Source organism: Callorhinus ursinus, unplaced genomic scaffold (genome assembly GCF_003265705.2).
Source record: "Callorhinus ursinus isolate GAN/ISIS: 27379988/994484 unplaced genomic scaffold, GSC_fseal_2.0 scaffold18, whole genome shotgun sequence".
NCBI classification, from domain to species: domain Eukaryota; kingdom Metazoa; phylum Chordata; class Mammalia; order Carnivora; family Otariidae; genus Callorhinus; species Callorhinus ursinus.
The window spans coordinates 34911566-34938706 of record NW_027397080.1 but is presented as its reverse complement, the minus strand read 5'-3'; the positions used below and the strand labels follow the sequence as shown (position 1 = coordinate 34938706).

Sequence of the window (27141 nt, the reverse complement as noted above, 5' to 3'; positions counted from 1 at the left end):
AGGGGCAGTGCCCGTGCAGGCCGGCAGAGCCCAGATAGGAGGGATGGAGGGAGGGTTCAGGGCTGGGAGGGGGCCCCTTCTCCCCTCTCTAAGGAGACCCTTGCTCCCAGACCCTCTCCCCACACTCCACCCCACTGGGCCCAGGAGGCTGCCCACCTGTGGTGTGGGTGCCAATGAGCCCCATCCTCCCGTCCCAGCACTAGTGTGTGGGGGAAGAAGCAGCCGGCTGGAGAGGTGGGGGCTGTGGGCAGGGAAGGGCAGGTCTGTGAGGCTTGGCAGGCGGCCCCGGAGGGCCCGACAGTCCCAAATTGCCTGCCGGCCCCGTCACAGCAAGTATGCCAACCCAGGCTGGACTGGGTACCCCCAGCACCAATTTCCCGGCCCTGCAGCCACCCTCCCATCCTAACCCTATGCCCAGGAGGGCACGGCCAAGGCGGGTGGGCTGTGCCCCCACCCCGGGACCCCAACAGCCTGGCCCTGAGTCCGGAAGGCTCAGGGGTATTCACTGGGTGGATGCTTTGCACAGTTCACTGAGTGGATGCTCTGTACAGTGACCTACCCCCAAAAGCCTCCGGGAGCCTGGTGTGAGCCGTGGGCTCAGTGACTTCATGGGTCCCTGAAGGCACCCCCACCAGGAGCAGGGAGAGAAACTCCAGAAGACAGGAGGCCTGAGGGAGCACTGTCAGCCAGGCACATGGGTCCAAGCAGCCCTCTGGGCTGGACGCTATGCTTGATAAGGTAGCTGAGGCTCAGAGACAGGCAGCATGTGGCCCCAGGCCACATAGCCAGTGAGCAGGGACCAGGCCCCAGGATCCTCTACTTAGAGTCTGGGGTCAGGAGGGCGCTCTATGGAAGGCTTCTTCCTCCTCTCTGGCCCATAACCATGGCCACTGTCCCCAGTGTTGGAGGGAGCGCCCCCCCTTGCCCCAGCCCCCCTGCAGGCGAACTCAGACCTCCAGCCCCACACCCGCAGCCTGAGGATGTGTCTGAAATGGGGCAGGAGTCGGGGGCTGAGGATGAAACAGCCCCGCAGGGGTGTGGGGAGGAGGCACACGGTGACCCTGAAGCCCACGCAGGGAAGCTTGGCAGAGAGGCCGACCCGGGACGCGGACAGCATCAGCATCCCCGACGCCAAGGGCCCGGAACCTACCTGCAGGGTACATGCAGCCCACCGTCCCCCTCCACTCCCAGCGCCATGGGGCCAGTGAAGGCCACCGTCACGGCTCGCCCCGCTCCCCCACGCTGTCCGCCCCACAGCCGCTGTGATCTCGTCCACTGACCACAAGGCCCCCGCACCCGCCCGTCAGACTCCGGGGACGCTGTGGGCTGCCACCCGCCGCAACAGCCTGTATCTTCCCCAGATGTGACACAGCAGCGCTCACAGCATGGCACTGTGTCCACCGCGGCCACGGCCTCCCTGAGAGCAGGCGCCAACTCCGTGCAGACCACCACCACCCACTGCGCCCCCAGGCTCTGCCGCCGTGCGGACTCCTCGAAGATGCTCCACGAGTGCCGTCGAACAAGCGAACGCCAGAACGCACCACACACAGCACAGCCAGGCGTGGGCAGGCCGCGGGCGAGGACAGCGCTGGGGTGTCCCCGGAGGGAGGCACGCACGAGGCAGCAGAGCCACAGAAATGAAAACCGGGAAGAAAAGCCACGTGAAGCTGTGCCCCGAACCCAGAAGGGGCACTCCCAGAGAGGCTCACGGGGGCAGGGAAGGCGGGGAGCCGCACAGGGAAGCCTGGGGAGCAGGGCCTGCTTGGGGGGCGTGCGGGGCCAGAGAGGCCCCCGGTGCACGGGCAAAGGAGTGGGCGCCTCCCCTGCATCACCCCACCTGGTGGGCCAGGCTCCACGACATGGACCCGCCTCCCCTGTGTCAGGCAGGGGGTTCGCCTCGAGCAGCAGGGCACAGCCCTCCTGCCACCACCCCTCCCAGGGGCAGCAACAGACAGCAGACAAGGACCCCAAGACCCCCCAGCCAGTGGCCGAGCAAAGACATGGCCCAAGCAAGTGCTCAAGAACTCACGCCCAGGCAGACAGAGCTCGGAACCGGAGCCTGGCTTTCAAATCCGTGTGTCTGACACTCTCCCCTAGACCCAGGCGACCCCGTGCGGGAAGAAGGACCAGGCAGACAGGAAGAAGGACCAGGTCAGAAACGTGCAACAAAAACCGTGAAAACTTGACACGTGGCTGTGAATGAAGGCTGGACGGACGCCTTGCGGACAATTTAGAGATTTCCAAGTAACAAATGTATTTTCTGCTTCACATTAGTGGATTTTTTTAAATACCTACTAGGTTCCGGGGCCATGGCAGGGGGTCTGCTGGGGACCGTCCCTCAGGCTGTCAGCTTGGCCAGGCCTGCAGCCACAGGACCCTCGAGAGTGAGAAATGCCAGGGCAGGCGCAGGTGACCCGGGCCGGTGGGGCCCACAGGGTTGGCTGCTGTGGGCAGCCGTGTTCTCTGAGGACCAAGCAGGCAGAGGGAAGGCCCGAGCCAGGGGAGTCCCACGGGGCTGGAGAACCCCCGCCCCCGCCCAGGTACTGTGCACGTGTCTCCCCCTGCCCCAAACCCCTGCTGGCTCCCCACAGCCCAGATGCCTTAGCGGGCAAGGCCTGCACATACATGCTCAAGTTCTGTCGTCAGATACGTATCAGTGGGTTAGAAACTCAGGTTAAGCTCCACGACAGGCAACTTGCACACACGGAATACAATATTCTCAGCGACTTTCACGCTGCCAAGTGTCTCCCACATCCTGCCTGAGCCTGAAGCCAGACACGCTACCCACAGCAGCCCACTTCCAGAGCTGATGGGTCTCCTCGACCATGATCTGAACAGAGGAGGAACACCACCCTCCCTAGTGTGCAGAATGGGGCTGGAGGTGCAGGGACAGTGACCATTCACCAAGCGTCCCAGCTTCCCCAGACCAGGCCTTTGCCTTGGGGTGACACAGGGTGGGTCCACCCATATCCTCGGGACCAAACGCTGGCAGGGCCCCGGGGGGGTGTCCAGTCTGCAGGATGGCGGATTTGGGGAGCACAGTCCCCAGGGCGAGGGCAGCATGTCTGGAGACCCACCCTTCCTTCCTTCCTTTCTTTTCTCCCTTCCTTCCTTCCTTCCTTCTTTCTTTTTAAAGATTTATCTCTTTGAGAAAGAGAGCGCATGAGTGCATGCACGCACCCACATGGAAGGGGGGAGGGACAGAGGGAGACTCTCAAGCAGAGGCCCCACTGAGCATAGAGCCCGACACAGGGCTCCATCTCACGACCCATGAGATGACCTGAGCCGAAACCAAGAGTTGGACACTCGACCAAATGAGCCCCCCAGGCACCCCTGGACATCTGTGGCATCTTAATGCCAGCTACCCCTCTCTCACGGTGGGGGGCAAGAAACACCTGCGCTTGGCGGGACCTCAGGTGAACCCTGCTGCAGGCAGCGGGGGTGGCCCCTGTCCTGGGATGGGCTAGCCGTGGCAACGGGGCTCCACTCCTCTACAAGGGCTGGGCTGTCCTCGAACTGCCACGCGACTGAACCCAGAGCCCCTCCTCTTTTCTTCCCCAAGTAGCTACCGGTGGACAGCTGAGTGGCCGCCTCAGGCGGGACAGGTGTGATCCGGGTGGACAAGTTTCTCCTGGTCTGCTGGGCCACCCCCCTGCAGGCTCTGAACACACGGCCAGGGTCACCAAATGTGCGTGGAGCACAAACGTCAGCCTTCTGGAGGCCAGCACTGCAAATGAGCCCTGTCCCTGGGCACCTCTGCCCAAGCGGCCCAGAGACCCCACATTCATCCTGTAGCTCGAACAGGCCAGGGCAGGAGGGACCAACTCAGACCCAAGACAAACCTCCCGGCCTGGGAGCCTGCTCTCTCGTGGTTTGTCCCAGCTGCACGGCCTCCTGTGGACTTCCCGTGCCGAAGCCTCTGGCTCCCATCCACTCCCGGCAGTGAGGACCTGGCCCAGGAGCAGGGGAGCCCCATCCCTGCACCACTCCCCCACAGCATCCCCAGAGGAGGGGCACGCCTGTCTGCTGGCTGGGGCTGAGCTCACATCCTGATCAGGCCTGCAGGGGACCTCAGCCCCTCCCTGCACCCAACACAGAATTTTCAGAATGGAGCCTGGGAGGGGCCTCTCTGGGAAGCAGCTCTCCTCCTGTCTGGGCCACAGCTCCTCCACTGTAACTGGGGATCAGCCCACCACCAAGACACGTGGTGGATGTGGGGGGCCCAATAAAACTGCCCACATGAGCTCCCGGTGCACGCCTGGCTCCCAGAAACCTCAGGCCAGATGGAACACAGCCGACCAATCGGTTCCCGGCTCCCAGGCTCCGCGAAGGAAGCGGTGGTACCAGCACTGGGCACAGTCCTGCCCGTGGCCGAAGCCACCAGGCCAGCCAGAGACAGGGTGTGTGCCACCCAGGCCGGTGCCCAGGAAACTCTCCCAGGGCTGCTGGGGCACACACAGCAGGCCAGGACCCCAAGAGGGTACACGTGCCCCCAGCGCTCCTCCAGCAACCGGCCTGGGAGGCCAGCACCAGGCAGAGTCGGGGCTGGACCCGGTGCAGAGCACCTCTGTCCACCATCACTGGCGGCATTTAGGGGTTCAAACAATGCTGGGTGGGGGAAAGCCCAGATGAAGGGGGTGATGGTGAGGACGACACTGTGCCCGGGCCCCCCACAGGGCAGCGAGATGAGCACCGTGGCTCAGGGTGGTCCTCACCTCACTGGCCACACCCCCGGCAGCATCTCCTAAACCTCACCCGAGGTGCTGGCAGAACCGCCTGTGAGTGGCCAGGCGTGGGAACCACAGTGCCCGCCTCACAGCCAAGGGCAGCTACAGGATGGAGGCCACTTCCCTGGGAGCCCCAGGTCCCTCCCACTTGGTCCCTCTGTCCCTGTTCTGCTACCAGACCCGCCAGCCTTCGACCCAATGCTAGCCGGCAGCTGGAGGCCTGGGCCCCAGCCCCCACCCACACCTCCCCCCGTCCAGACCCTTGCTGCAGGGAGGGAGTCACTCCAGCTCCAAGCTCCCAAGGAAGAGCCACGCCAGTGCCCGCCCCGAGGCTCCAGGAGTCCGAGGCAGGGCTCCACCTTGGCCGCGCACCCACCGCAGGCCTGTGCTGGAAGGCAGGGCCGCACAGAGGAGGGGCGTGCTCAGCGTGTGGGTGTTGTGGGGCCGCAGCAGCAGGTGTGAGCAGACCCGTGCACGGGAGCAGGCAGGCGTGCAGGCACTCACACAGACATGAGCGAGCAGGCACGTGGTGCACACGTGTGCACGTGAGCATGAGCGCACGTACAGGGCATACGTATGTGAGCCCATGTGTTCATGAGCGCATGAGTGTGGGCATATGTCTGAGGGTGAGCGTGTCAGCACACGTGAGACCATCCACGTGTGTACATGTGTGATTGCGTACACACCCATGCGTCCTTGTGAGCGTGAGCACATGCGTCAACCGTGCATGTGTATGTGAGGCTGTGACGTGGGTGAGCTCGCCTGGGTGGACAGCACGCTCGTCCAGGGCACAAGTGTGCATGAGTGTGCAAACATGCCTGGCACAGCACCATGCAAATCTGGGGGTGACTCCACTGTCCAGAGACACCTAGGGGATGAGGGGTTGCCGCAGAACAACATGCCCACCCCTACCAACTGCGTGGGCATCTGTGTCCACAGCGAAGTCAGGACAGCCAGAGCGCCAGCTCTGCAAATTCCCACACTGGGCGCAGAGCTGACACACACCCAGAACGGAAAAGGGAAAGTGAACAGCAAAGCAGGAAGGCAGAGGGCGGCCATCCCCGGGTCCCCCAGCAGCCTTCCTGCCGCTCCTTCCCACAGCCCCAGGATCACAGAGGAGATGGCCACATCCCAGGAGGGAGGAAGGGGCAAGCTTGCGAGGCAGTCAGCAGCCTGGGCTTCTGTTCCCTTGACCCACCCAGTGGCCTGTCCCAGGCTCCCGTGGCAACAAACCACGTCAATCCCTCCCTCACACTCATGTGACGCCCTCAAAGGCCACAGATTTTTTTCCCAGCTGGCCTGGCATATCCCCTAGGCCGCAAGAAGGCGCGAGTGACCACGATGGGCCGGGACAGCCTGTGGAGAAAGCTCGGGGTGGCCACCCTGCAGTATCCACCCCTGTCCGTGGTCACCTCTGAGGGTCTGCTGCAGAGTCAAGGGCGAGGCTGCCCCACACACCCCGGGCACACATGGGGTCCTGAAAACCCAGCCACGGCCACGCTGTCCAGACCCAGTTCCCACTCCATCCACACATCCAGAATCCAGCCACTTACCATGCTCGGCGACCCACCAGGGCCAGGCCCTCTGCCCTCCACGGCAGACCGTGTCCCTCCCCCAGTCAGACCCTGCACAGGCTCCCTGTCCTCACAAGGGCCCTGGGACCTCAGCAAGTGACCTCGTTTGGAAACAGTCTTTGCGGGCGTGACTGAGGCAGGGACTAAGCTCACACGGATTCGGGCAGGCCCCGCTTAGAGACAGAGGAGGACACGCGGGCAGCAGGGGGCTGCCGCGGCCTCACGCCAAGGAGGGCCCAGGACCAAGCAGGAAGGATCCCCCACACGTGGATGGCACACATCCAGCCTCCAGAGAGTAAACCCGAGCTGTTTCAAGCCCCGCCCAGCCCCTCCTGGCCAACGCCCCTCCCCCACCTCAGCTTTCTCCGGAGTGCAGCTCACGGGCTGGCACTGAACCCAGAACCGCACGCGCGCTTGCCCGCGTGTCTGCTGCCACAGGACAGCAGCTCCGACGGAGGAAGGGCCAGGCCCAGTCTCTGCCACTGCCACCCTCCCACGCCTGAGCACAGCGCAGGACATGCTGTCGGCCCCACACAAATGATCGTCCAGCGGACCGCCTGGGTCACTTTCCCAGCGCATGCTTTAGGGACACTGTTTATTTTTTCAACTTTGTTGTATCTTTTTAAAGAAAGAATTGGTTTGGAAAATACTACATAGTCCTTCTCAGGAACCCACAGGACACATTAGCATGTTAAATGCTCTGATAAGTCCTGCAATGATGGATCCTGCTTCACTGTGCTTTATGCGGAGCTTCCTGGACCACAGAACCCCTTCCCATTCCTCATCGCCGGTGCAGCTCCTGGCACCTGCTCAGGCTCTGCCTCTCCGTCCACTGGCCTCCTCAGATGGCCAGGGCTCAGCCTGCACAGAGTTAGAGCAGGGAGCCACAGAGCATCTTCCTGGCCCCTCATTCCTGGGTGCATCCATGTAGGAGTCTGCATGCAGTGCCTTCACACTCAGCCCCCCCCCTTGATGAGGGGGACCCAGGGCCCAGGGAATTGGGGTGGGTCCAGGAAAATCTGCACCCCACTGAGATGGCCATGGAATTGAGAGAGGCACCAGGCAGGAATCTGGCACCCCAACAGCAGAAGAGGTCAGCGCCCAGCTGCCCACGGGGCGCATGTGTACCACACAGACCCAAGGAAGGCCCCTGGTCACCAGGCAATGCCGCCCCACCCGGCTAGCACTTTTCCTTTCTGCTCACCTCCAGGTCACACACGCTGCTAAGTGGGCCTCTGAGAAATCACAGTGGCCACTAGGAGCTTCCTGTCACCCTCTTACACAGCATGACGTCTTCTCCTCACTCCCACACGAACCCACAGGGGCCCTGACGGTGTCCCGCACGCAGGTGCGGTTCCAGGTCACGCGAAGCGAGGACGTCTCACACGGCTGGTGGAGCGGGGCCGGGCTGGGGATGTCAGCAGCGGGAGGGGGGGGGGGCTGCCCCCGGCCCAACCCGGTCTCCCTTGACTGCAGACACAGCCTGGACTGAGACTGGGGGAATGGTACAGGGATGGGGGAAGGGCCAAACCCAGAGACTCCTGACCCCCAGGCCCCTCTGCAGGAAGTGGGCACCTCTCCCAAGTGGGGGCCCAGCACCCCAGCCACTGCTCGTGCTCAGGAGCTCAGAGGGCCCCGACCCAGCCTCCAGGCACCCACAGGCAAGCCGGCAGGAAGGGGGCCACCGCAGACTCTCCCCTGACCTCACAGGGCAGGGCTTCTGAGGGGCTGGGGGCTCCGGGCACCTGCTCCACCTGGGACAGGGAAACAAAGTGACCCAGTGACCCCAAGGGCTCAGCTCACAGCAGGAAGCCCACCTTCTCCGGCCACTTCTTCTGCCTTCCTCTGCAAGCCCCCCGCCCCGCCCCACTGCCTCTGCTGCACTTCCTCCAACCCCCACGTCCCTGCGGGCCTGCCCTGCCCACCCACACATCGAAGCCCCAGCTGGCTCTGTACCCCCCATCGCAACCCATCATCTGCTCGCTACCGGCCTCCCTGCCAGGCCCCCTGACTCCCCAGAGCTGAGCAACAGCCACCCCTGGGGGGCAGGGTCCCAGGCTCAGGCTCTGCCCCACATGAGCCTCCCTGTCCCGCCCTCCCCTTCACCTGCCAGTGACCCAGACCCTGGGGCAACAAGAGGGTGAGAGGCCAGATCACAGAGCTTTTCCTAGAGCTTTCAAATAAAATCCAAACACAGAAATAAGTAAGTCCTGCACGAAAATGTTTTTTTTAAAAACAAACAATCAAGAAAGCCCAAGCCTCAAGTTCAGGACACATGTGGAGACCCTGTCTGTGTCTCCAGGCCAACGGCGCAAACTGGACCCCCAAGGCCAGTCCCTGTGGCTGAGACATCCTCATTTGCTCACCACTACAGCCCTGTCCCCAGCCCGGCTTCTCCACCTCTGCAAGGCCACGGCTGCCCTGGGCGGCTTTAGGTCCCACCTGCCAGCGATCTCCCCACTGCCACATACCCGCCCCCTCCTGCTAGCTGGCCAGGCCAAAGCAGAGCCAGCTTGTCCTTCCTGGCTACCAGCGCAGGCAGACAGAGCCACAGGACAGCCCAGGAGCGCACGCTGAGCCAGACTGCAAAGGAGAGACTGTCAGGGCCTGAGGACCTGTGCTGAAATTGGCCTCCCATCCCTGAAAAGTCAGCATTTGGGGCCTGTCTCCAACCTGGCCTCCCAGGATCTGGCTGACCCTTGGGCCCTGCCACTCCTCCCCAGCCCTGACCCTGGGAAGGTCACTCCAAGACACAGGAGAAACCGAGGGTCATCCGAACCCAGTTCAGGAGTATGGATGCTGGGAACACTGCAGTACCAATCATGACCTGCACCCTGGCTCCCCGCCCTTGCCCATGAGAGTGCACACACCCTCTCCCCCCAGCCCAGGAAGCCAAGCCCAGAGGGCCCCCCACCCTGGGCTGGCCATGTGGTTGGGCATCCACATCCCTTCTCAGGTATAAAAAGGCTATGCTCCCCACCCCGCAACCCCACCCCGTGCCGTAGGCCCCTGCCTCCTCTGCCTGCCCCCACCATTCACCAGATTACTAGGGCCGCCTCTGGCAGGCCTGAGGAACCCCATCTCACAGCAGAAACCAGGGCCCTCGGCTTTGACCTCTACCCTGCACCCCCAGTCAACAGACTCCTTTGTTTTCCTAGAAGCCAGAAGCAGGGAACACACACACCACCAGGATCAGAGAGCGTGGGGAGAAGGGCTGCTGCCGGGAACTGGGGGTCTGGGGCACCTCCCGCCGGCCAGCATCTGGGCATCCACCCTGCCCACGAGGGAAGCCAGAGCTGCTTCCTTCTCCTCTTCCTCCCTGCTCCCTTCCTGGGGAGAATTATTCATTTCCTCTTCCAGAAAAACAGCACCAGCCTCCTTCTCTTCCCCTTTCCCCACTGGAATTCGTGCAAAACCGTCTCTGCCCCCGTTCAGCTGCTCCCATGTTTCCTGTGTGCAGAGGGACCCGGGGCCGAGAGACAGGCTGGAATACATCCTGTCCCAGCATGGGGGAGCTGGGACCCCCAGCCACCCCCACTGCGTGGCCCCATCCCTCACCTCACGTCAGGGAGTGCCGTGTCACTGTTTCAGGAGGGGCCAGACCTCTGGGACCACCTCCCCAGGGAAGGGATACTGCACCTCGTACCCCATCAGCCCCACTGCCCACCCACCTGTGCCACACCCACTCTCGGGCCACCTGTGCCCACACCCATCTGTCCCCACATCCACCTGCGACCACACCCACCTGCGCCCACACCCACCTGCGCCCACACCTACAGGCCAGAAACAGCCTCCCAAATACCCCCCGCAGCCAGACTCCACAGCTGTGAGCCCCATTTAGTTTATGAAACAGAGGCTTCACAGTGAGGCTCATGTGTGCTGACACAGGGGTCCCCCTCCCTCCTGCAGCTATCAGGACCCCCCCTCTGAGGGAGGCAGTGACACACCCCCACGAGGCGGAGGAGAGACCGAGGCCCAGGGCACCGGGACAAGAGGCAGGACAGGAGCTACTGTCTCACAAACAACTGTCCACAGAGGCCAGGGGCCCAATGCCCAGCCCTGGGCCCACTTGGGAACAGAGAAGAAAGCCCCAAGAGCAAGGGCGTGGCTATGGTGGGGCAGGCAGGGGAGGGGCACGCTCCATGACATGACCCCCAAGAGGCAGCTGAGCCCACAGACAGCAGCACGTGGTCCAGGGCCACCCTCACACCCCCTCCTGATGCCAGGCACCCGGGCACTGGCAGGCATCCCCCCACCCTCTGCTCGGAGCCCCCACCCGCCCCAGCCCTGTCTCCTCGGCCCCTGCCCCAACAGCCTGTGGGTTCACTGTTCCTCTTTTCTTATTCCATTTTAACAGCCTTCAGGGGGGCGCAGTGGGGGGACGTGCGGCCCTGGAAGGTTCCCATGCTGTGATGAGTGCCACCAAGTGCAGAAACGAGGTCTGCACTGCGCCGTGCCAGGGGGCGTCCCCGTTAGACATGGCCTCTTCCGACGCACTGATTCAGGGTCAGGGTCGGGGGAGGGACACTCACGGGAGAGGCAGCCCTGGTCTCCAGGCTGCTGGCTCCACCCTGGGCAGCACCTCAACACGGTCTGGGCCTCCATGGCATATACCTGCCTGTAGCCTGTGTAGTAGATGGTTCTAGAAAAGAAGGGAGAGGGCAACATTTACTGTGCGGGCACAGCGCCGGTGCCATGTCCCGTGCGGGCACAGCGCCGGTGGCATGTCCCGTGCGGGCACAGCGCCGGTGCCATGTCCCGTGCGGGCACAGCGCCGGTGGCATGTCCCGTGCGGGCACAGCGCTGGTGGCATGTCCTGTGCGGGCACAGCGCTGGTGGCATGTCCCGCGGCTTTAGGCTCTCACCCACCACTCCCCACGATGATCCTCTGACCGGCCCCATTTCAAGCTGAGCAGGCTGAGGCTCGGAAGCGGGTAGAAGGTCTGCACCTAAAGCAGAGCCGCATCCGCATGAAGAGGGTCAGCAGGAGCAGGGGACACGTGACTGGCCCCAGCTGGCTGGGCACGGGGGGTGCTACCCCGCTCCCTCTCCACCCCTGCTGCGGGCCCGGCTCCGGGCTGGCGTCAGGACGGGCATAACACCCCACATCTGGCTCTCATCACCAGGCCAGATTTGAGGGCTTGGGGGTCAGACTCCAAGTGTCCAGCTTGGGAACAAGCGTGGCTTCCTGGGGCCCAGTGGGCGGGCAGTGCCAATTCCGACCCCAGGCTCTCAGTCCACCAGTGGACAGCAGGACGGCCCTGGGGCGTCCGCGAGGGCCCCTCCCCCACCCCGAGGAGCGTAGGGCTGAGCTGAGGAGACAGGGTGACCGGGAGAAGTGCGTGGACAGCAGCAGCAGAACCGGAGTGTGACCAGCATACAGGGCTGAGATCAGAGAGGAGCAGGGGGAGTGGGGGAGGGGGGCCTCTCAGGGGAGGGCCTCCTACCTGCACCCCTGGACCCAGGCCAGCTCCTGCTCAGGACGGGAGCAGCTCCCGCAAAGGCTGAGCAGAGAGAGCAGCAGAACAAGAGGAAGGGGATGCCCCGAGGCCACCCACAGCCTTCAGACACAGCCACCCCGCCCCACCACTGTCTGTAGGAACGGTGGCCGGGAGCCCAGCCAACAGCCATGGGGTCAAGGACCCTTGAGCCCCAGGAGTGGCCCGAGGGCCTGGACCGCCGTTTCCAAGTGACGTGACACCCTTCTGCTCGCTGGGGCTTGGCCCGGGGGAGCCGTGGGAAACCCAGGGACCCCACAAACCAACAAGGCCCCTTCCCGGAAGTAGGAGTTCATGCGCGCACGCTGCACACAACAGCTCGGGGGGAGCTTTGCAAAACACCACTTTGGCAGGACATGAATCCACTTGCCTGAAGAGAAACCGACCACAGCGGTGGACAGTATTTGACAAAGCAAACAGTGTTTGGGTCCTTCCATCGTAAATATTTATCCCTCTCCCGGGGCTACGTGCTGCTCCTCGCGGTCACCCGGAGAACGGAGACAATCGGCCCATCTGCCACCTCCCCCCACCCTCAGAAGTTAGAGACCCTCTGAGGCACCTGTGGGCCTACTGCCCCCTCAGCCCCCCAAGAGCCGACCCCTCACTCCCCTGCAGCCCACATGGGACAGTTCACAGGGGACACAGCTCACGGAGGAGGGTGGGTGCAACAGCTCACAGGGGACACCTCATGTGGGCTCTGGCCACAGCCAGGAAGCTGGCTGATAGCAGGGCCAGGGGCGACAGGGGGACAGGGGTACCAGGCTGGTGCACACATCTCCACCTTCTGCAGGCCCCATGGAGCCTGGGCCCCAGGGGAGGAGATCTGGGGGACAGGCCTGGAGGGAGGGGTTCCGTGTGGCCTCCTGGCGCCTCCAAGCATTCCCTCCTCCTCCCTTTGCATGGACCACTCCCCGCCAAAAGGGCAGGGGGCCTTTGACGTAGCCTGGGGGGCTCCTCAGGCCCGGCACGGCCTGTGCTGGCTGGTGGTTTGTCAGGGAGATGCTCCTGATGCGCTAGGAGAGCTGGCCCCTGGGCTGGCAGATGGGGAGAAGGGGGGCCGGGGGCAGGGCCCTCCTCCCAGGGAAGCCAGAGCCTCTGTGCATTCCTGAAGGAGGAAGGGGAGCGTGCCAGCCAGAGGCCACACAGCTACGACAGCCGCCGGAGGAACATCTGGACGAGGCATTCGGGCAACTGCCCATAGCCAGCATGCTGGGCTCCGCTGCGGCATCATGGGAAGGGACACAACCCATTCGCAGCCAGGAGCCCCACAGAAGGGAAGTGGGGCTGGGCCCAGAAAGTGCTTGGGGCAGGTCTCAGGAAACCCCATGGGACAGAGAGGTGGTGAGACAGCTCTCATTCACACGGAGTGGAGGGCTGGGGGGGGAACAGCCCGTGTAGGGTGGGGTGAATCCCAGCTGCATTGCAACCCAGGAGACCGGGCAGCCACCCCCCCCAAACAGGCCAGGGACCCAAACTGTTCATGCTGAACCCAAAGGGAGGGTCCCAGACACCTGGAGCTGGGCAAGGCGAGGATGCCCAGAACCTGTTTTGCACGCGGCCCCTCCTGAGCCTTCCCAGAAGACCCTGACAGAGAATGCACACTCCCTCCCCTCTGCACCAGGGCAGGAGGCATGGCAGAGACCCTGCGGCCCCCACCCCACATAACGGGGCAGCAAGGTCCTCCCAGACAGGGGGGCTTCGCTCCCAGGGCCCCAGACGCCCCATCAGGACACTGAAGGCACCCAGATGCTTTGGAAACGCTGCTCCCACCCCACCCAGGCCAGCCTGGGGGCCAGTGACGGGGACTCCGGGGGCCAGCGACGGGGAGCCCGGGACCAGCAACAGGGAGACTGGGACCAGCAACAGGGAGACCGCGACCAGCAATGGGGAGACCAGGAGCCAACGACAGGGAGACTGGGGCCAGCGACAGGGAGACTGGGACCAGCGACAGGGAGACTGGGTGCTTCTCAGCACAGCCACCCACCCAACTCTCCAGCCCAGGGGCCACAGGGCTCCTGGCGGCTTCACCGTGAGTGGCTGGGGACACTGCTCAGAGTGCCTCTCTGGGGGAAGCGCGAGGGGAGCTGTCTTCCTTCCCTGGGTTTCTCAGCATCAGGCCCCTGACGCTCATGCAGGACCCTTCATACTTGCAGGGCCGTCCTGAGCACCAGAGGTTCACTGGGGGGCAACGGACACCAGACCCAGACACCACCAAGATCCCAGGGAGGGAGTTCACGCCCCACACGGAGGACATCACACAGGCGACCCCCAAAGGCCTCGCTGCGAAGCTGGACACCATGCCCCATCTGAGGCCCATTCCGGCCTTCCCCGCACCTAACCTGGAGGCCTTGCTGCTTCCGGCCAGGGGAGTTGCCCGAGCTGAGGCCCCTCCACTGCCCAGCTTTGCAATCGTACAGATTCCAGAGCCTGAGTCTATAAAAAGTGGAGAGGTATGCAAAGGCACTCCTTAATTTGACTTTGAAATAAAATCTTGAGCAATAAAATGTTTCGCACTGGCTCTTCTGGGAATGAGGCCCAGGGGTTCGGCTGCAGCAGTCCCGCAGAACTTAGCAGGCTGAGCACCTGCTTTTCCCCTCTCATATGGCCAACCTCCCCCCTGGGGTCCCCGCCTGCCCCACGGGATCCCTGTCCCCCTCAGAGCACCCCTCCCAGAGTCCCCTCCTCCCTGCAGGGCCCCCACTGCATGAAGAAGGCCCCGAGATCAGGACAGCCCCCCATCCCCGCCACCCCGCTCCCACTCGGGACCCAGGGACCCCGGCACATACCTCCGCTCGTGGCCGACGCACCATGCCTGCCGCCCACAGCCCGGCTTCCACACGGGCACGGTTCGGCTGAAAGCCTGCACACAGGGCTGGCGGCGGCCCACCAAGGTCAGCTCCTGTTCGGCACACACGTGGGGCCTGGGACAGAGGACAGATGTCAGCGCCCCGGCCACCAGTTGCCAGCAGGCCCCAGGCCACCTGCACACCCACCCTGGGGCGTGGAGCCATCCGGGGTGGGGTCCAGACCATGGCCAGGCCCCACAGCAGGGTCCCTAGGCCGGGGCCCCTCCCAAGCCTGCAGCAGGCCCAGGCTCAAGGGTCCTATCTGAGCATCCTCCATGCAGGGGCTCCAAGCTGCCCACAGGGTTACTCTAATCCTGCCCAAACCCCAAAGTATAGATACCGGTGCCGCCTTGCACAGGGCACCGGGGGGTCCATAGGAACAGCGAGGTCAACTCTGCGTTCATGTGACTCCCATCCCAGGCCCCCTCTTCCGCAGCCAGGCCGGCCTCAGAGATGGCCCTGAGCCGCAGGTGCTGGGCGCCCGGCCGGGTGGGATTCGCTCCGGCCAGGACAAGCAGAGCAAGCAGGGGAGCCTCCAGGGAAGGCGGGGCGGGGGGGTGCTCAGCCAGGGCCCTGCGATTTCAGTGGCTCCTCGGCCCCCAGGAGCCCCCACAGGCGAACGAATGGACAGGAGCATGCCACACTCAGGAAGGAGGAGGTGGCTGAGAAGGCAGAAGGGGCCCAGCCCTGCTCCAGGAGGGGAGGCGAGGGGAGGGGCGCCGCTCGCCCCAGGCACGCCCGGATTCAGGGACCAGGGTGGTCCCCACACAGGCAAGTTTCACAAAGTCCGGGAGAGAAGGCAAAGCTTCGCAAGTCTGTGAGACCAGCCAGAGCTCTCTGCAGAAGAGGATGGGGTGGGCTGGGTTCTCCTCGGAAGACCCCTCTGCTTTCCGGGCCCTCCTCAAACCACAGCCACCGTGAGGGTCCTGAGGGTCCCACAGCAGCCCTGCGGGGTCATTCCCGAGGGTCACTCGCCCGTGCCCTGCCCCCACCCCGGGGCACCTGCGTCACTCCTCCCCAAGGCCTGCAGGGCCGCCTGGCTCCCCCCTCTCTCCACAGCCCTGAGAACAGCCTCAGTCTTGCTGGTTCTCCGTTGGCCCCACAGGGCCGGGGGTGAGCGCCGGAACGCTCTCCTCTGGGGAGTTCCCAGTCCTTCACAAGCATAACCTCCGCCAGCTTTTCCATTTGTGGGGTGGAGGAGGCGGGATGGGGGAGGGAACAGACAGAGAGACTGAAGTGTCGCCCGAGTCGGCTCCTGCTTCCCATCTGGGGAGGGAAGGCAATTCCCAGACTACAAAGTGAACACAGCTCTGTCGGACATCTGCTCCCTGGCAGAGAGGGGCTCCTGGAGGCTGGTGGCCTTTGCCCAGGGCCGGGGTGAAGGTGGGTCTGAGAAGCGTCCCTCCCGGGTAGGCGGTTCCAGGCCCTGATGGCCCCCGGACGATGGCCCCAAGGTGAGGAGGTGAGGATGGGGACACCAGGGCAGGGAGGGGGCTGGGGAAGCCAGGCCACACACATCCCCTGGTCCAGAAGGAGGGCTAGGCGACGAAGAGTCGTCTCCATCACGTCTGTTCTTACAGGCTCCCCATTTGAACCCCACAGCGGGCCTCTGAACACACGTTCCCCTGGCCTGGGTGCAGCATGGAGCTTGGGACCCCGCAGCCTCAGACAGTGGCCAGGTCGAGCTCCACTGTGTGGGGACACCATCTCCCTGTCCCGACCCTGCTTCCCCAGCCCAGCCAGTAGCCTTGGGCCAGCCCCGCGTGGAGTAAGCAGTCATTCCAGGCCCCAGGAAGGAAAGCCAACCATTCTTCCAGAGAAATACACTTCAGAGACACAAATAAATACATAAAGACAGGTTGCAGGGTTTTGAATCTGGACATGGTCGGCCAGTGGGAGCCAAAGAACCAGCCATAGGCTCCCAAGGGTCCACAAAGGCCCCCTGAGCACCAGGGCTGTGAGTCAGTGGGAGCCCCCCAACCACGGCACCCCTCTTCTCTTTGCCTCCCCCAGAGGCCCACCAAGGGGTTCAGGAAAGCTAGCCACAGAGGGTGGGGATGCCTGTGCCAGGCCCTGCAGGCTCATCACATCTCCCCCAAGGCAAGGGTGGCAGGGGGCACGGGACCAGCACGGACAAAGCACTTTCTGGAACCCTTGCTGTTCTCCGGGCCCCGTCCCCTGCTCCTCTGGGGTGCAAGGAGCAAATTCTGGCACCTCCAGGACCCAGCAGCTTCCCCCTCTCTGGGGTCTCGCAGAAGGGTGCTTTCCCTCACGCACTCAGCTGGCCAGCAGTGCCCACTGTGGCCCCACTGCATGCTGGGGCCTGCACCAGCTGCTTCAGAGACAACCAGAGACAGCGGAGCCGAGGAAGATGCACCCCGAGGTGTCACAGAGCTCAACATGCCTGGGGCAACCTGAGAACAGACGCCCCACCAAGAAACAGGGACACAGGTCTCCAGAGGGGCAGCCACCCTTGCCACGTGGGAGGCTCCCTGAGAGGGGAAAGGAGGAAGAGAGAGGGAGAGGAGGCTTTGGGGAGAGCATGAAGCAGGAAGAGAAGGAGGTCTCAGGCAATACACTAGCCGCTGGTTTGAAACGCTCACCCCAGCCGGGCCAGAGGCTTCCTGGAGCCCCAGGTGAGCAGGCCAACCTCAGGACACAGGCCTTTAGCTCCGCTCCTCGGTGACTCAGGAAAAGGGGCCGAGGAGGGGTGACAAGCAATCTCCACAAGCACACTGGGACAGAAGCCCCCTCTTAAGGAGAAGCCCTCTGTCCGCATGGGCTCAGCAGCTGTCCACCTGACCAGCACCCTGGAATTCCCAGGAGTCTGGGCCTTTGGAAGTCCCTGGCTAACCCTGCAAAGAGCAGGCAGGCTGAGTGGCCAGACCGCCACTGTGAGAATCCTTCCGAGGCTGCAGCTTCCCTTGGACAAACAAACTCACTGGGATCGCAGGAAAGAAAAATGTCCAGCAGCAGTCACGCGGAGAAGTCGGGACTCAGGCCACTCACATTTCTGGATGCAGAGGCCCCCTTTTCCTTTGAAAAAGGCACAAGGAAACCTTCCCCCTTGGGGCAAAGCAAGACCCCGGGTGGGGGTCCTGGGGCCTGGAATGGCCCTCCCCCAGCTCTGCCTGAAAGTGACCATCCTGCACGGCCAGGTGCTGGGCAGGGGTCCCTAACCCAGGCCGGGCCACTTGCCTGGCCCGCTGAAGCCTTCGGCAGCCTGTCCGCATTGGGCAGGCCCCAGGCCCAGCACCCTGCAGGAGCCCTGGGGTGGGGGGCTGCCAGCAGGAGCCTCTCCTCCTCCTCCCCTTCCCCGGCTCACTTTGGCACCAGCTTTCGTCAGAGGCCAGTGCAAGGATTGATCTGCTGTTGAAGAGAGACCGCTAAACGGCCCATTGGGGAATCATCTTTCAAAACTGAAATTCATCTCAGCTGGCTCCCTGACCCTCTCTTCCTGCCCATTCTGGTACTGAATTTCTTCTCCTGTCTCTCAGCCCCAACACGCACGTGTTTAACACATACACCACGTCCAGGGGCCCCCCGTCTGGGCGCACCCCGCCCCTGCACAGGCCCCCCCCCCCAGGCCCCTGGAGGCAGGCTTTGGAAGGAAGTGAGAAGGGGCTGCTTCCTTCCTGCTTTCTCTGCCCGCAAGGACCCCGACTGGAGTGCAGCGTCTGCCAGAGCGCGGACGCACGTTACAGAGTGGAGGCAGACGGACGGGGTTAGGGAAGGAGGAGGTGGCCCTGCTACCGAAGCGCCCCCAGACCCAAGCCCCGACGCTCCCCAGTTACGGCAAAGAGCCCAACCTTGTCAGAGCCCCAGGGACAAAGCTGCCCCGGGGCCCCGGGCTCCCGCCGTCCAGCGGGGCCCCCCACCCCACCCCGCTACTCACAGGCCGAGCTGCAGGCGGAGCAGGGCGCTCGCTGGCCCTGCGGGAAGCAGCAGCACCAGGGCCAGGGCCACCGCGCACCCCGCCGCCCTCGCCTCCGGAAAGACGGGCATCGTGCCCGCGGCCCCGCGCCGGGTCCCCGCTCCGGTCCCCCGCTCACAGGAGGCCCCGGGGGGCCCTCGGAGCCGCCGCCTCCACGTGCGCCATGGCCCGGGGACGCGCAGGGCGCAGCCGCAGGTGCCCGCGCCGGGCCCGCCGAGCCCCGGGGCGCCGCAGGTGCGGAAGGTCCGGCTTCCCGCCTGGCCGGCGTCCGCGTCGCGCGACACTGAGCGCCCAGCCCCGTCGCCAGAGGCCGGCCCGCGTTTGCCACGCCCCCGGCCCGGACCCCCGCCCGGGCCCCGCCCACCGCCTTGGCCCCGCCTAGGCCGCCGCTTCCAGCCCCGCCCCCTGCCTTCCGCGGGTCCTCGCCCCCAGCCTTCGCGCTCCCGCCCCTCTCAGGCTGCAAGTCCCAGGTCCCCTGCGACCGAGTGACCAACTCCGACGGACCTCGGTCCCATGCGCCCGTCTTTAGGGGCAGCCCTCGGCCCTCCGTCCCTCTTAAGTCTCCGCGGACACTCCGTCGATTGTCACCCCGGTGCCCTATCCCCTCCTTTGCTGGGGAAGGGGGGGGAGGGGGGGGGGGGGTGGGGGTAGCCTCTGCAGCCCTCCGTGTGCCTCTGGACACTCCCCTTTGGGCACCCCCGTGGTTGGTCACCGATCACGCCCTGGACATTTTTACACTCATTCTGCGCAGAGTATTCTTGGCCAGTGGCCTGAAGTCAGGGGGTGCCTGCTTCCCAGAGGCCATCGAGGGCAGGAGTCTCCCTCTGGAGGATTTATTTCCGTGTACACCTGGTTTGGGGCACCTGGCGGGCTCAATCAGTAGAGCATGCAAATTTTGATCTCTGGGTCTTGAGTTCAAGCCCCATGTTGGACGTATATTACTTTAAAAACCAACCAACCAACCAACCTGGTTTTGGTTTGGAATTCACTAACTCCAGGGTTGAGGACCAGGGGCTTCAGGGCCCAGGAGGTCAGGGGGTCCCTGGGGTGGAAACAGGAGGTTTTTGAAGAGCAGGGGAAGGTGCAGCCTGGGTAGAACCAGGAGTTAGGCACCCCGTTAGTCACACATTGTGCGGAGGGAGAGCCCCTGCCAGGCCCAGAGCCGGTGGTGAGGCTCACTTCCGAAGCTGGCAAGCCCTCTTTCTTGGGGCTTTATTGGTCCACCACTTCATGTGGTCCAAGTGACTGGCCCTCACCTCGCCCTCATACAAAAGCACAGGAACCCTGGCTGGGGGGAGGGGGACTTGGGAGGAGGGAACCAGCGGCTGTCCAACCCTCCCCCACGCCCCACCCCCCACCCCCAACAACTCTCTGACCCCTCCTCATCACCTGGAGGTTTATAGTCATCTGGGGACCGGGGCTGCCAGGGCAGCCCTGCTGCCTCCCTGCTGTGCAGATGGGGAAACTGAGGTCAGAGTGGGGAGCAGCACCCCAAGTCACCCAGGCTGTAAAGTGCAGATCTGAGAACTGAACACAGGGGTCTGGCTCTGGGAACCTTAGGTAAACCCCCTACTGTGCTGCCTGGAAATCTGAAAAAACCACTAAGCACATAGAGTGGTTAGAGGGGCAGCAAATCTGTTCTGAACAGAATACCACAGACCCAGCAGGCCAAACACAGACACTTCCTCCCAGTTCCCTGGAAGGCCAAGAGCAAGGTGCCTGCCGCAGGGTCCAGGTGAGGACCCTCTTCCTGGCTTGCAGAAGGGTGCCTTCTCTCTGTCCTCACCTGGCAGAGAGGGGCGTGGCAGGGGGAGAACGCTCCATTGTCTCTTCCTCTTCTTAGAAGGCACCAGCCCTAGAGGATCAGGGCCTCACCCTTATGACTTCATTGACCTTGATTATCTCCCGAAAGGCCCTGATTCAAATACAGGCGCGTTGGGAATTAGGGCTTCAACGTTTGCGTTTGGGAGGGACACAATTCAGTACAAAGCAGGGTGAGTTCACCGTCTTCTGAATCCCCCACACGCCCACCAGTCCCCTCTGTCCAGCCTGGAGGCAGAGGGCCGCTCAACACTGGGAGGGGGCGCAGTGAGTCAGCACCATTGCGGTTGGAGCCGGAGATGCGGGCGATCCTAGATGGCAACTGACAGCCTCTGCCAACTATCTTGCCCGTTCAATGGGCAGGCTTCAGGCAGCTGGTTCTGAAGTTCATTCCTAAACCTCCTTATTTGCCCCAGAAGAGAAACTGAAACCAAAGAAGCTAAAACCAGCAGGGTGGGCAGGATGGGACTCTGGAGCAGGCACTTGGGTCGGGGCCCCCTCTGCTGACAAGCTACAGACCCCTGGACGGGTCTTGTGTCCTGTGTGGGGCCCTGGACATGGTCTTTCTCTTCCTCAGTCCTCACGTGTGAACCAGAAACAGCAGAGTGGTGCCTCCGAAGTGGGTTCCCACTCGGTCTTGACTCCTACTGCTGTTTGGTGAACAGACTGGTGGGGTCCCGAAATGGCTCCAGGGTGGTTGAGATTACCTGCCACAGCAAGAGCAAAAAACTACCTATTCACACAAAGGAACAGGGGTTGGGGTGCAGCGGTATTGTGGGCTGAATTGTGTCTCCAAAAGGATATACCCATGTTCTAACCCCCAGTACCTGCAGATGTGACTGGATCTGGAAAAAGGATCTTTGTGGATGTAATTAAGTTAAAGATGTCGGGATGACATCTGGACCCAATGACAGGTGTCCTTATGGAGAATAGAGGGAGATTTGGGACTCCAAGCGAAGGTCGCAGCAACCCTTGGGAGCAAGGAAGGAGAGAAGCCTGGACAGACGTCCCTCGACACCCCCAGAGGGAAGCAGCCCCACCCACACCTGGATTTCAGATTTCTGGCTTCCAGAACCAGAGAAGAAAGGTCTGTTTTAGCTACCCCATCTGTGGACTTTTTCCAGCAGCCACAGGAAGCCAGCCCAAGCTGTGGCGAGACAGCCCAGGCCTGCCCGTGGGGCCTCTGGCCTAGAGGGGAGCTGGCCATCCACGGGGCATGCCAGAGGACCCCTCCCGCCAGGCATCTCAGCAGCTCTTGGGCACTGAGAGAGCAGAGGCTCCTCTGGAAGGCAAGACTGGGAGATGCAGAACCTTGTTGCTGGACGTGCTCTCTGCGGGGCAGCCCTTGCGTTTCTCGGGAACAAGGGAGGATGTGTCCCCCTTGCCCTGCACCTGCTGTGCTGACCAGAACCAGAACTGACACTCCAGTCCTTGCTGGTGTGCGTTCCAAGAGCTCCTGGCCCCCAACCCCAGTCCTCCTGGCTCCAGCTCACCCAAAGGCAGCCTGTCAAAGCCAGACCTTCTCACAGGTCCTGCCATCTTGCTGTGGTGGCAACTCCTGCAGGTGTGGAGACAGCCCTCCGGGCACCTGGGCCCCAGGAAAGTGGGCGTCTTGGTGGAGGCAGAGCAAAACCATCGTTCTGGTCGAGAGCGGATGTGACAGACGTTGCCATCAAAACAACTCAGCTTTTAGAAACCGCAAGAGAACTGTCCCTTCCAGTTCCCCAAATCTGCTGATTTGCCTTAAAGTACGTTTGGAAACCTGCCCTCTTGGTCCCCAAGGCCATAGCCCCCCATCTGCTGGGAAGGGTGTTTGTCGACATTGTCCCTGCTTCTGCTGTACCTGCCAAAGCCAAAGATGAAGGGCAGTCTGCAGTACACCACCTGACGGCTCTTACACGGGTCCCTGGGGGCCACGACAGCCTCCAAGCACCAGCCAGCCTTGGGGGCAGCCCCAGTCCCTCCCAGGAAGGAGAGGTCTCACCCAGATTGCACTGTCTCTGGAAAATGAGCTCGGCCCATGGACCCTGCGAAGGGGAATATTCTCTGGGCTACACATTAACCTCCAACACGGGGGGGGCTAGTGTGCCCAGAGCTCTGAGATCCCACCCGTTGGGGCTCCTGTTTGCACCAGCCCGGCCCCTCGTGCCCCTGAACGCTGCTTCCATTCAGAGACAGACATCAAAGGTGGGGCCCACTGAGTTCATAAAACACTAAGCCACAACATCTGGCAGATGAGATAAGAATCCTCACTTCCCAGTCCTCCTGGAAAGAGAAGGCTTAGGTTCTCATCTCCCGCTGTGCAAGGCGCTCTGGTTTGAACGCCCCGTGCGTGCGGGCTACTCTGCCACCTGCTGTCCAAATTCCCCGGGAAGAAGCATTGCAAACCCAGGGGTGCCAGCCAGGAGCCACCGTCCCCTGCCCCACGACCAGCGTACGCGGGGGCGTGGCGAGCAGCACTTTCCGACGGAGCCCTGTCGTCGTTCACGTGCAGATGGCCCATCTGCTACGGCAGTCATGTTCCCCAGACAGGTACGTTCAAGTCCTAACCCGGGCCCGTGAAAGGGGCCTCGTCTGGAGACGGGGTCTGTGCAGGTGCAGCAGGTTAGGATGAGGGCATTGGGTGGGTTCTCGCCCAACGTGACTGGTGTCCTTAAAGAGGAGACACGGGGAGACACACGGGGGAGGCAGCCCTGGGACCACGGAGGCAAAGGTTGTGGGGATGGGGCCCCAGGCCCAGGGAGGCCAAGGGCTGCTAGCAACCACGGGATGCTAGGAAGGTTTCCCCTACAGGCTTCCTGCAGGCCCCTTGGTGCTGGGCCTCTGGCCCGCAGAGCCAAGGACAGGTCCTGTTGTGTTAGCCGCCGGGGTGTGGGACGTTGGCGTGGCAGCCCGGGACTCGTGCACCAACCACGGCTGTTCGTTACCTGTCACCTGCTCCTTCCTCTCCGTCGTTTCCTGCGCCAGGGGCCACAGCCCCCCCCCGACATCCACCCAAGGCTCAGGCACCCGGGCCAGGGTCCTCTCCTCATGCCCACCCACCTAACGGGTCCTGGGGCCCCCATGTGCCCAGTCTTTTATCCCAACCCTGCGGCAACCAGTCCTAAGACCGAGACTCAGGCTGGCCACCAGGCAGAGTGTTCTCTCTGTGGCCCCTCGATTCCGGCACCCCACTCGTGGTCCACAGCGCCCAGATGCCCAGCGCCCAGAGTCCCTACATGGACTCGCTCCAACCGGGCCCCTGCGTGTCTCCCCTCCAGCCGCTGGGTCACAAGGGGCCCCCGTACACGGAGGGCAGTGAGAGACGGAGGAGAGGGGCAGACGCTCGGGGTGGCGGGTTGCAGGGGAGACAAGCAAGGAGCTTCTTTCCGAGGTGGTCTTGGGCGCTGCCAGTTGAGGGGATCCCCACACCTGCCCACCAGCATCTTAAAGTTTACAGAGGCCTCCGCAGGCCTGTCACCGGTATCGTCCTGACGGGGTCTCAACACCTCACTACCTCACGCTGCGGCCCTGCGAGCGGCTCCTGCTCTCATGGGAGTGGGGCCCAGAGCGCACATCCCAACGACCAGGCGGGGCGAGGGGCCAGCTCCGGGTCAGCGGCATCACAGCACTATTCCACGGTGGGCCCCCAGTGGTCAGCAAGGGGCGCCACGAGCATGGACGTGCCTCGCTCAGTGGTTTTCCGGCTGCATTGGAGGCAGAGGCCACTGGGACAGAAGGGGCACATGCAAGAGAACACACAGATTCAGACAATAACCCCCAAAATAAGTAGCAACCTATGTCCAGCAAGAGCGCCGTGATCCGAACCATGCATTTAGTAAGTGCCCCAGGCCGGAGGTCAGAGCACTCAGGGCCTTGCCCTGTGTCCTCAGTGTGACTTAATGAAGAGGACACATCACCAGACTCATCGGGTATGAAGACACAACCTCTGTTTGGATGCTGGCACGGGCGCCCCCCTGAGAGGTAGCAGTGAGGTTCAAGGCCTTCCACCCGGGACGACGGTTTGCTCCCCGGGGCACTGCAGTGGCCAGTGAGGACGGGCTCTGCTGGTCTCACTTGCCGCTTGCTGGGTGAGGTTAGTCAAGGCCGGCCCATGTGCTGTAGCGTCCTCCGGGCCCATGGCGGGGGCAGAGACGGCGGCCGAATGATCGTCCTGTGGGCAACGGAGTGTGCCCGCCTGGCCTCACAGAGAGGGAGCCTCGGCTTCAGGGACTGGACCCGGTTGTGCCCACCCCACAGCTGGCGGGACACTGGCGCGGTCAGGCGTGAGGGGCTGGACCGTTCCAGCCAGAGGGCGTTTCCTCGGCTCCGGCGTGTGGCCAAGTAATGGGATCCCAGGGAGAGTGAGTGGTGCCTCACCCCCCCCAGCGGGACAGCCGGGCGCAAACCCGGGCAGCCGGTTCCCCTCCCAGGTGTGATGGGCTTGGTGTTCTCAGCAGCACAGCCCGTTGATCCAGGGTGAGAGTCGGGGTGATGGCAGTTTCCTGCCACTCCCAAACCTTTAAGGTCCGTGGGTCGGTGTTGGGTGCCTCTGCGGGGGTCCCCAATCTGGCCGGGGGGGCAATGGGCCCAACCACGTGATCACTGAAATGTATGAAAACCTGGATAGTGAACCCAGCAGGGTGATGCTACTCGTCAGTAGCTTAATCTTTGGCTTTGTTCTTCCATTTTTCCTGTCCACCACCACTGCTTTTAACAGGTTGCAGGGGAGGTGGCGCCTCCACATCATGGCCTGTGAAATGTGAGCCCCCGTCACCGTCTGGGTGACGAACGTATCCATACATGGTACTCAGCTTCTCTGATGGTGGCAGCCTGGCTCGCGTGGGGACGGGACAGTGTGGCTCAGGCCAGATGCAGTGTCTGCACACACCGGGGCATATTTGGAACCCTCGCTCAGAGGGGAGGGCCGATACAACCCGTGTGCCAATCCCTTGTGAGTTGGGAACTCTGGGGCATGGCCCCAGACTCCTTTGCCGTTGCCTTGAGTATGGTCACGAACACAGGACAGGCTGTCCCCGCGCTGACCAGGTCACTGTACTTCAAGGGCAACCCAGAATCCTTGGCGCCATGCCGCCCGCCTTGGGAGGTGCAGCGGCCCCTTTCTCGACGCCCCAGTGGGCTTTAGCTGGGTTCATCCCCTTGCTGGGGCCTCATCTTATTCGTGATCATCACCCCTCGGCTTCCCATTGTCCCAGCCGTAGGGTCCATCCCTTTAGAACAGCCCATCAGCACAAAGCGTTGACGGCCAGGGCCTGTGGGGGATCGCCCGCAAGAGCGCAGGCTGCTCTGGTTTGTCCCTGTTTCCATCGGGATGGTGTCAGTGTTGGGCTGAGCAGTAACAACAGCCCGTGTGGACGGACTGCGAATAGGCGGGCCACACAGGTAGCGTGGGGATCTGAGCCACGGCGGAGGTGGCTCGCTGCAAGATGTTCTCAACAGGCAGGTGAGCCCTCGCCACGCTAGGCTGTTCCTTAGCGAGAGGCTCCACCCGGAGGAGTGCGGTGTGCACTGCTTGGAGCTGGTGCTCTATGGGGTATGTCTGATTCCTGCCCCTTCCAGCGCTGGCACCAGAATCCTAGGGACACTCCTGGGTTGTCTCTGCCACAGCGCCCAAGCCGTACCTGCTGGAGTCCCAGACAACCTAACCAACGGCAGCCCGGCTGGCAAGATGCCCGGAACTGTAACTTGCTTCACTAGTGTTTTTCTCCAAGGCTGCTTGCTGCTCGGCCCTCGCACACGTGCCCCTTCTTTACCAGGGACAGAAGCACAGTGCCAGGCGGGGAATAAAAGTCCTCCCAGGCCCCCAAATCCCCACAAAGCCTTGCACCTCTTTCCTGTTCTTAGGGGATGAATAGGCTGGCATCTTACCCATCACAGATTCTGGGGAAATGTGCATCTCACCTGATCAGACAACTCCCCGAAACTCTAGGGGGGTGCCTGGGCCTTGAATGTTTGTGGGTTCGTGGTCCATCCCACCCCCTCGCTGACACTCTGGCCAGGCCCGCAGAACGCCCTGCAGCGGGGGGGTGGCGGGGGGGGGGTCTTCACGCGTGAACGTTGTGGGTCGTCGTAAATGAAATGGGCCCATTTTAGGAATCTGGGGAAGGAGAACAGGGTCAGATCAGCTAGGGTGGGGCTTTCAGGGAGCCTGGGGGAAGCACCTGAGCTCCGTGGTTGCCCCTCTCAAGTGAAAGCACATGGGGGGGTAGTTTTCAGAAGCCCATCCTCACCCGAGTCTTCTCCATGAGTCTCCGTGGAGATGAAGTGCGTTTGCAGAAACTCTTGGAAAGCATCAGAGTAAAGCGATGACTGTGTGCAGATGAGATAAACACGGAAAAACAGCCGCGGCTGGAGATTGGCTGAGAACTGGCTGTGATGCACTGACAAGGAAAGCCGGGTGTGCCTGGGACCTACATCTTCAAGTCCCAACTGCTGCCATTATACCAGGACACACCAGATTCTTGGGGATTTTATATAAATGTGCCGTGAGACAAGTTTAGTGTCTCTTCTTGCTTGACCATGCTTCCCATGGGAGTCAACATGTCCGTGAGCCGCATTAGTGTAATCTCTCTCTGCTAAAAGGAGAGAGAACACATCTTTTTTTTGTTTTTAAGATTTTATTTATTTATTTGACAGAGAGAGACACAGCGAGAGAGGGAACACAAGCAGGGGGAGTGGGAGAGGGAGAAGCAGGCTTCCCGCCGAGCAGGGAGCCCGGTACGGGGCTCGATCCCAGGACCC

General features: G+C 62.8%; 1 protein-coding gene across 6 annotated transcripts in view; it reads right to left on the bottom strand.

The window, feature by feature from the left end:
- The window catches only part of MEGF6 (multiple EGF like domains 6), an 89242-nt gene extending 67330 nt beyond the window's left edge, over positions 1-21912 (bottom strand). For 5 of the 6 annotated variants that reach the window (XM_025857122.2, XM_025857125.2, XM_025857124.2 and 2 more), the window contains exons 1-3: positions 18541-18846; positions 14586-14720; positions 10834-10943 (exon numbers count right to left, since the gene is read on the bottom strand). In XM_025857122.2, the coding sequence (XP_025712907.1) occupies positions 10834-10943; positions 14586-14720; positions 18541-18650 (355 nt within the window). In that variant the 5' untranslated portion in view covers positions 18651-18846. Of the gene's footprint in view, positions 1-10833; positions 10944-14585; positions 14721-18540; positions 18847-21893 lie in introns of those variants that run through there. The other variant, XM_073903464.1, reaches the window with a different exon arrangement.
- Between the last annotated feature and the right edge of the window lie 5229 nt (positions 21913-27141).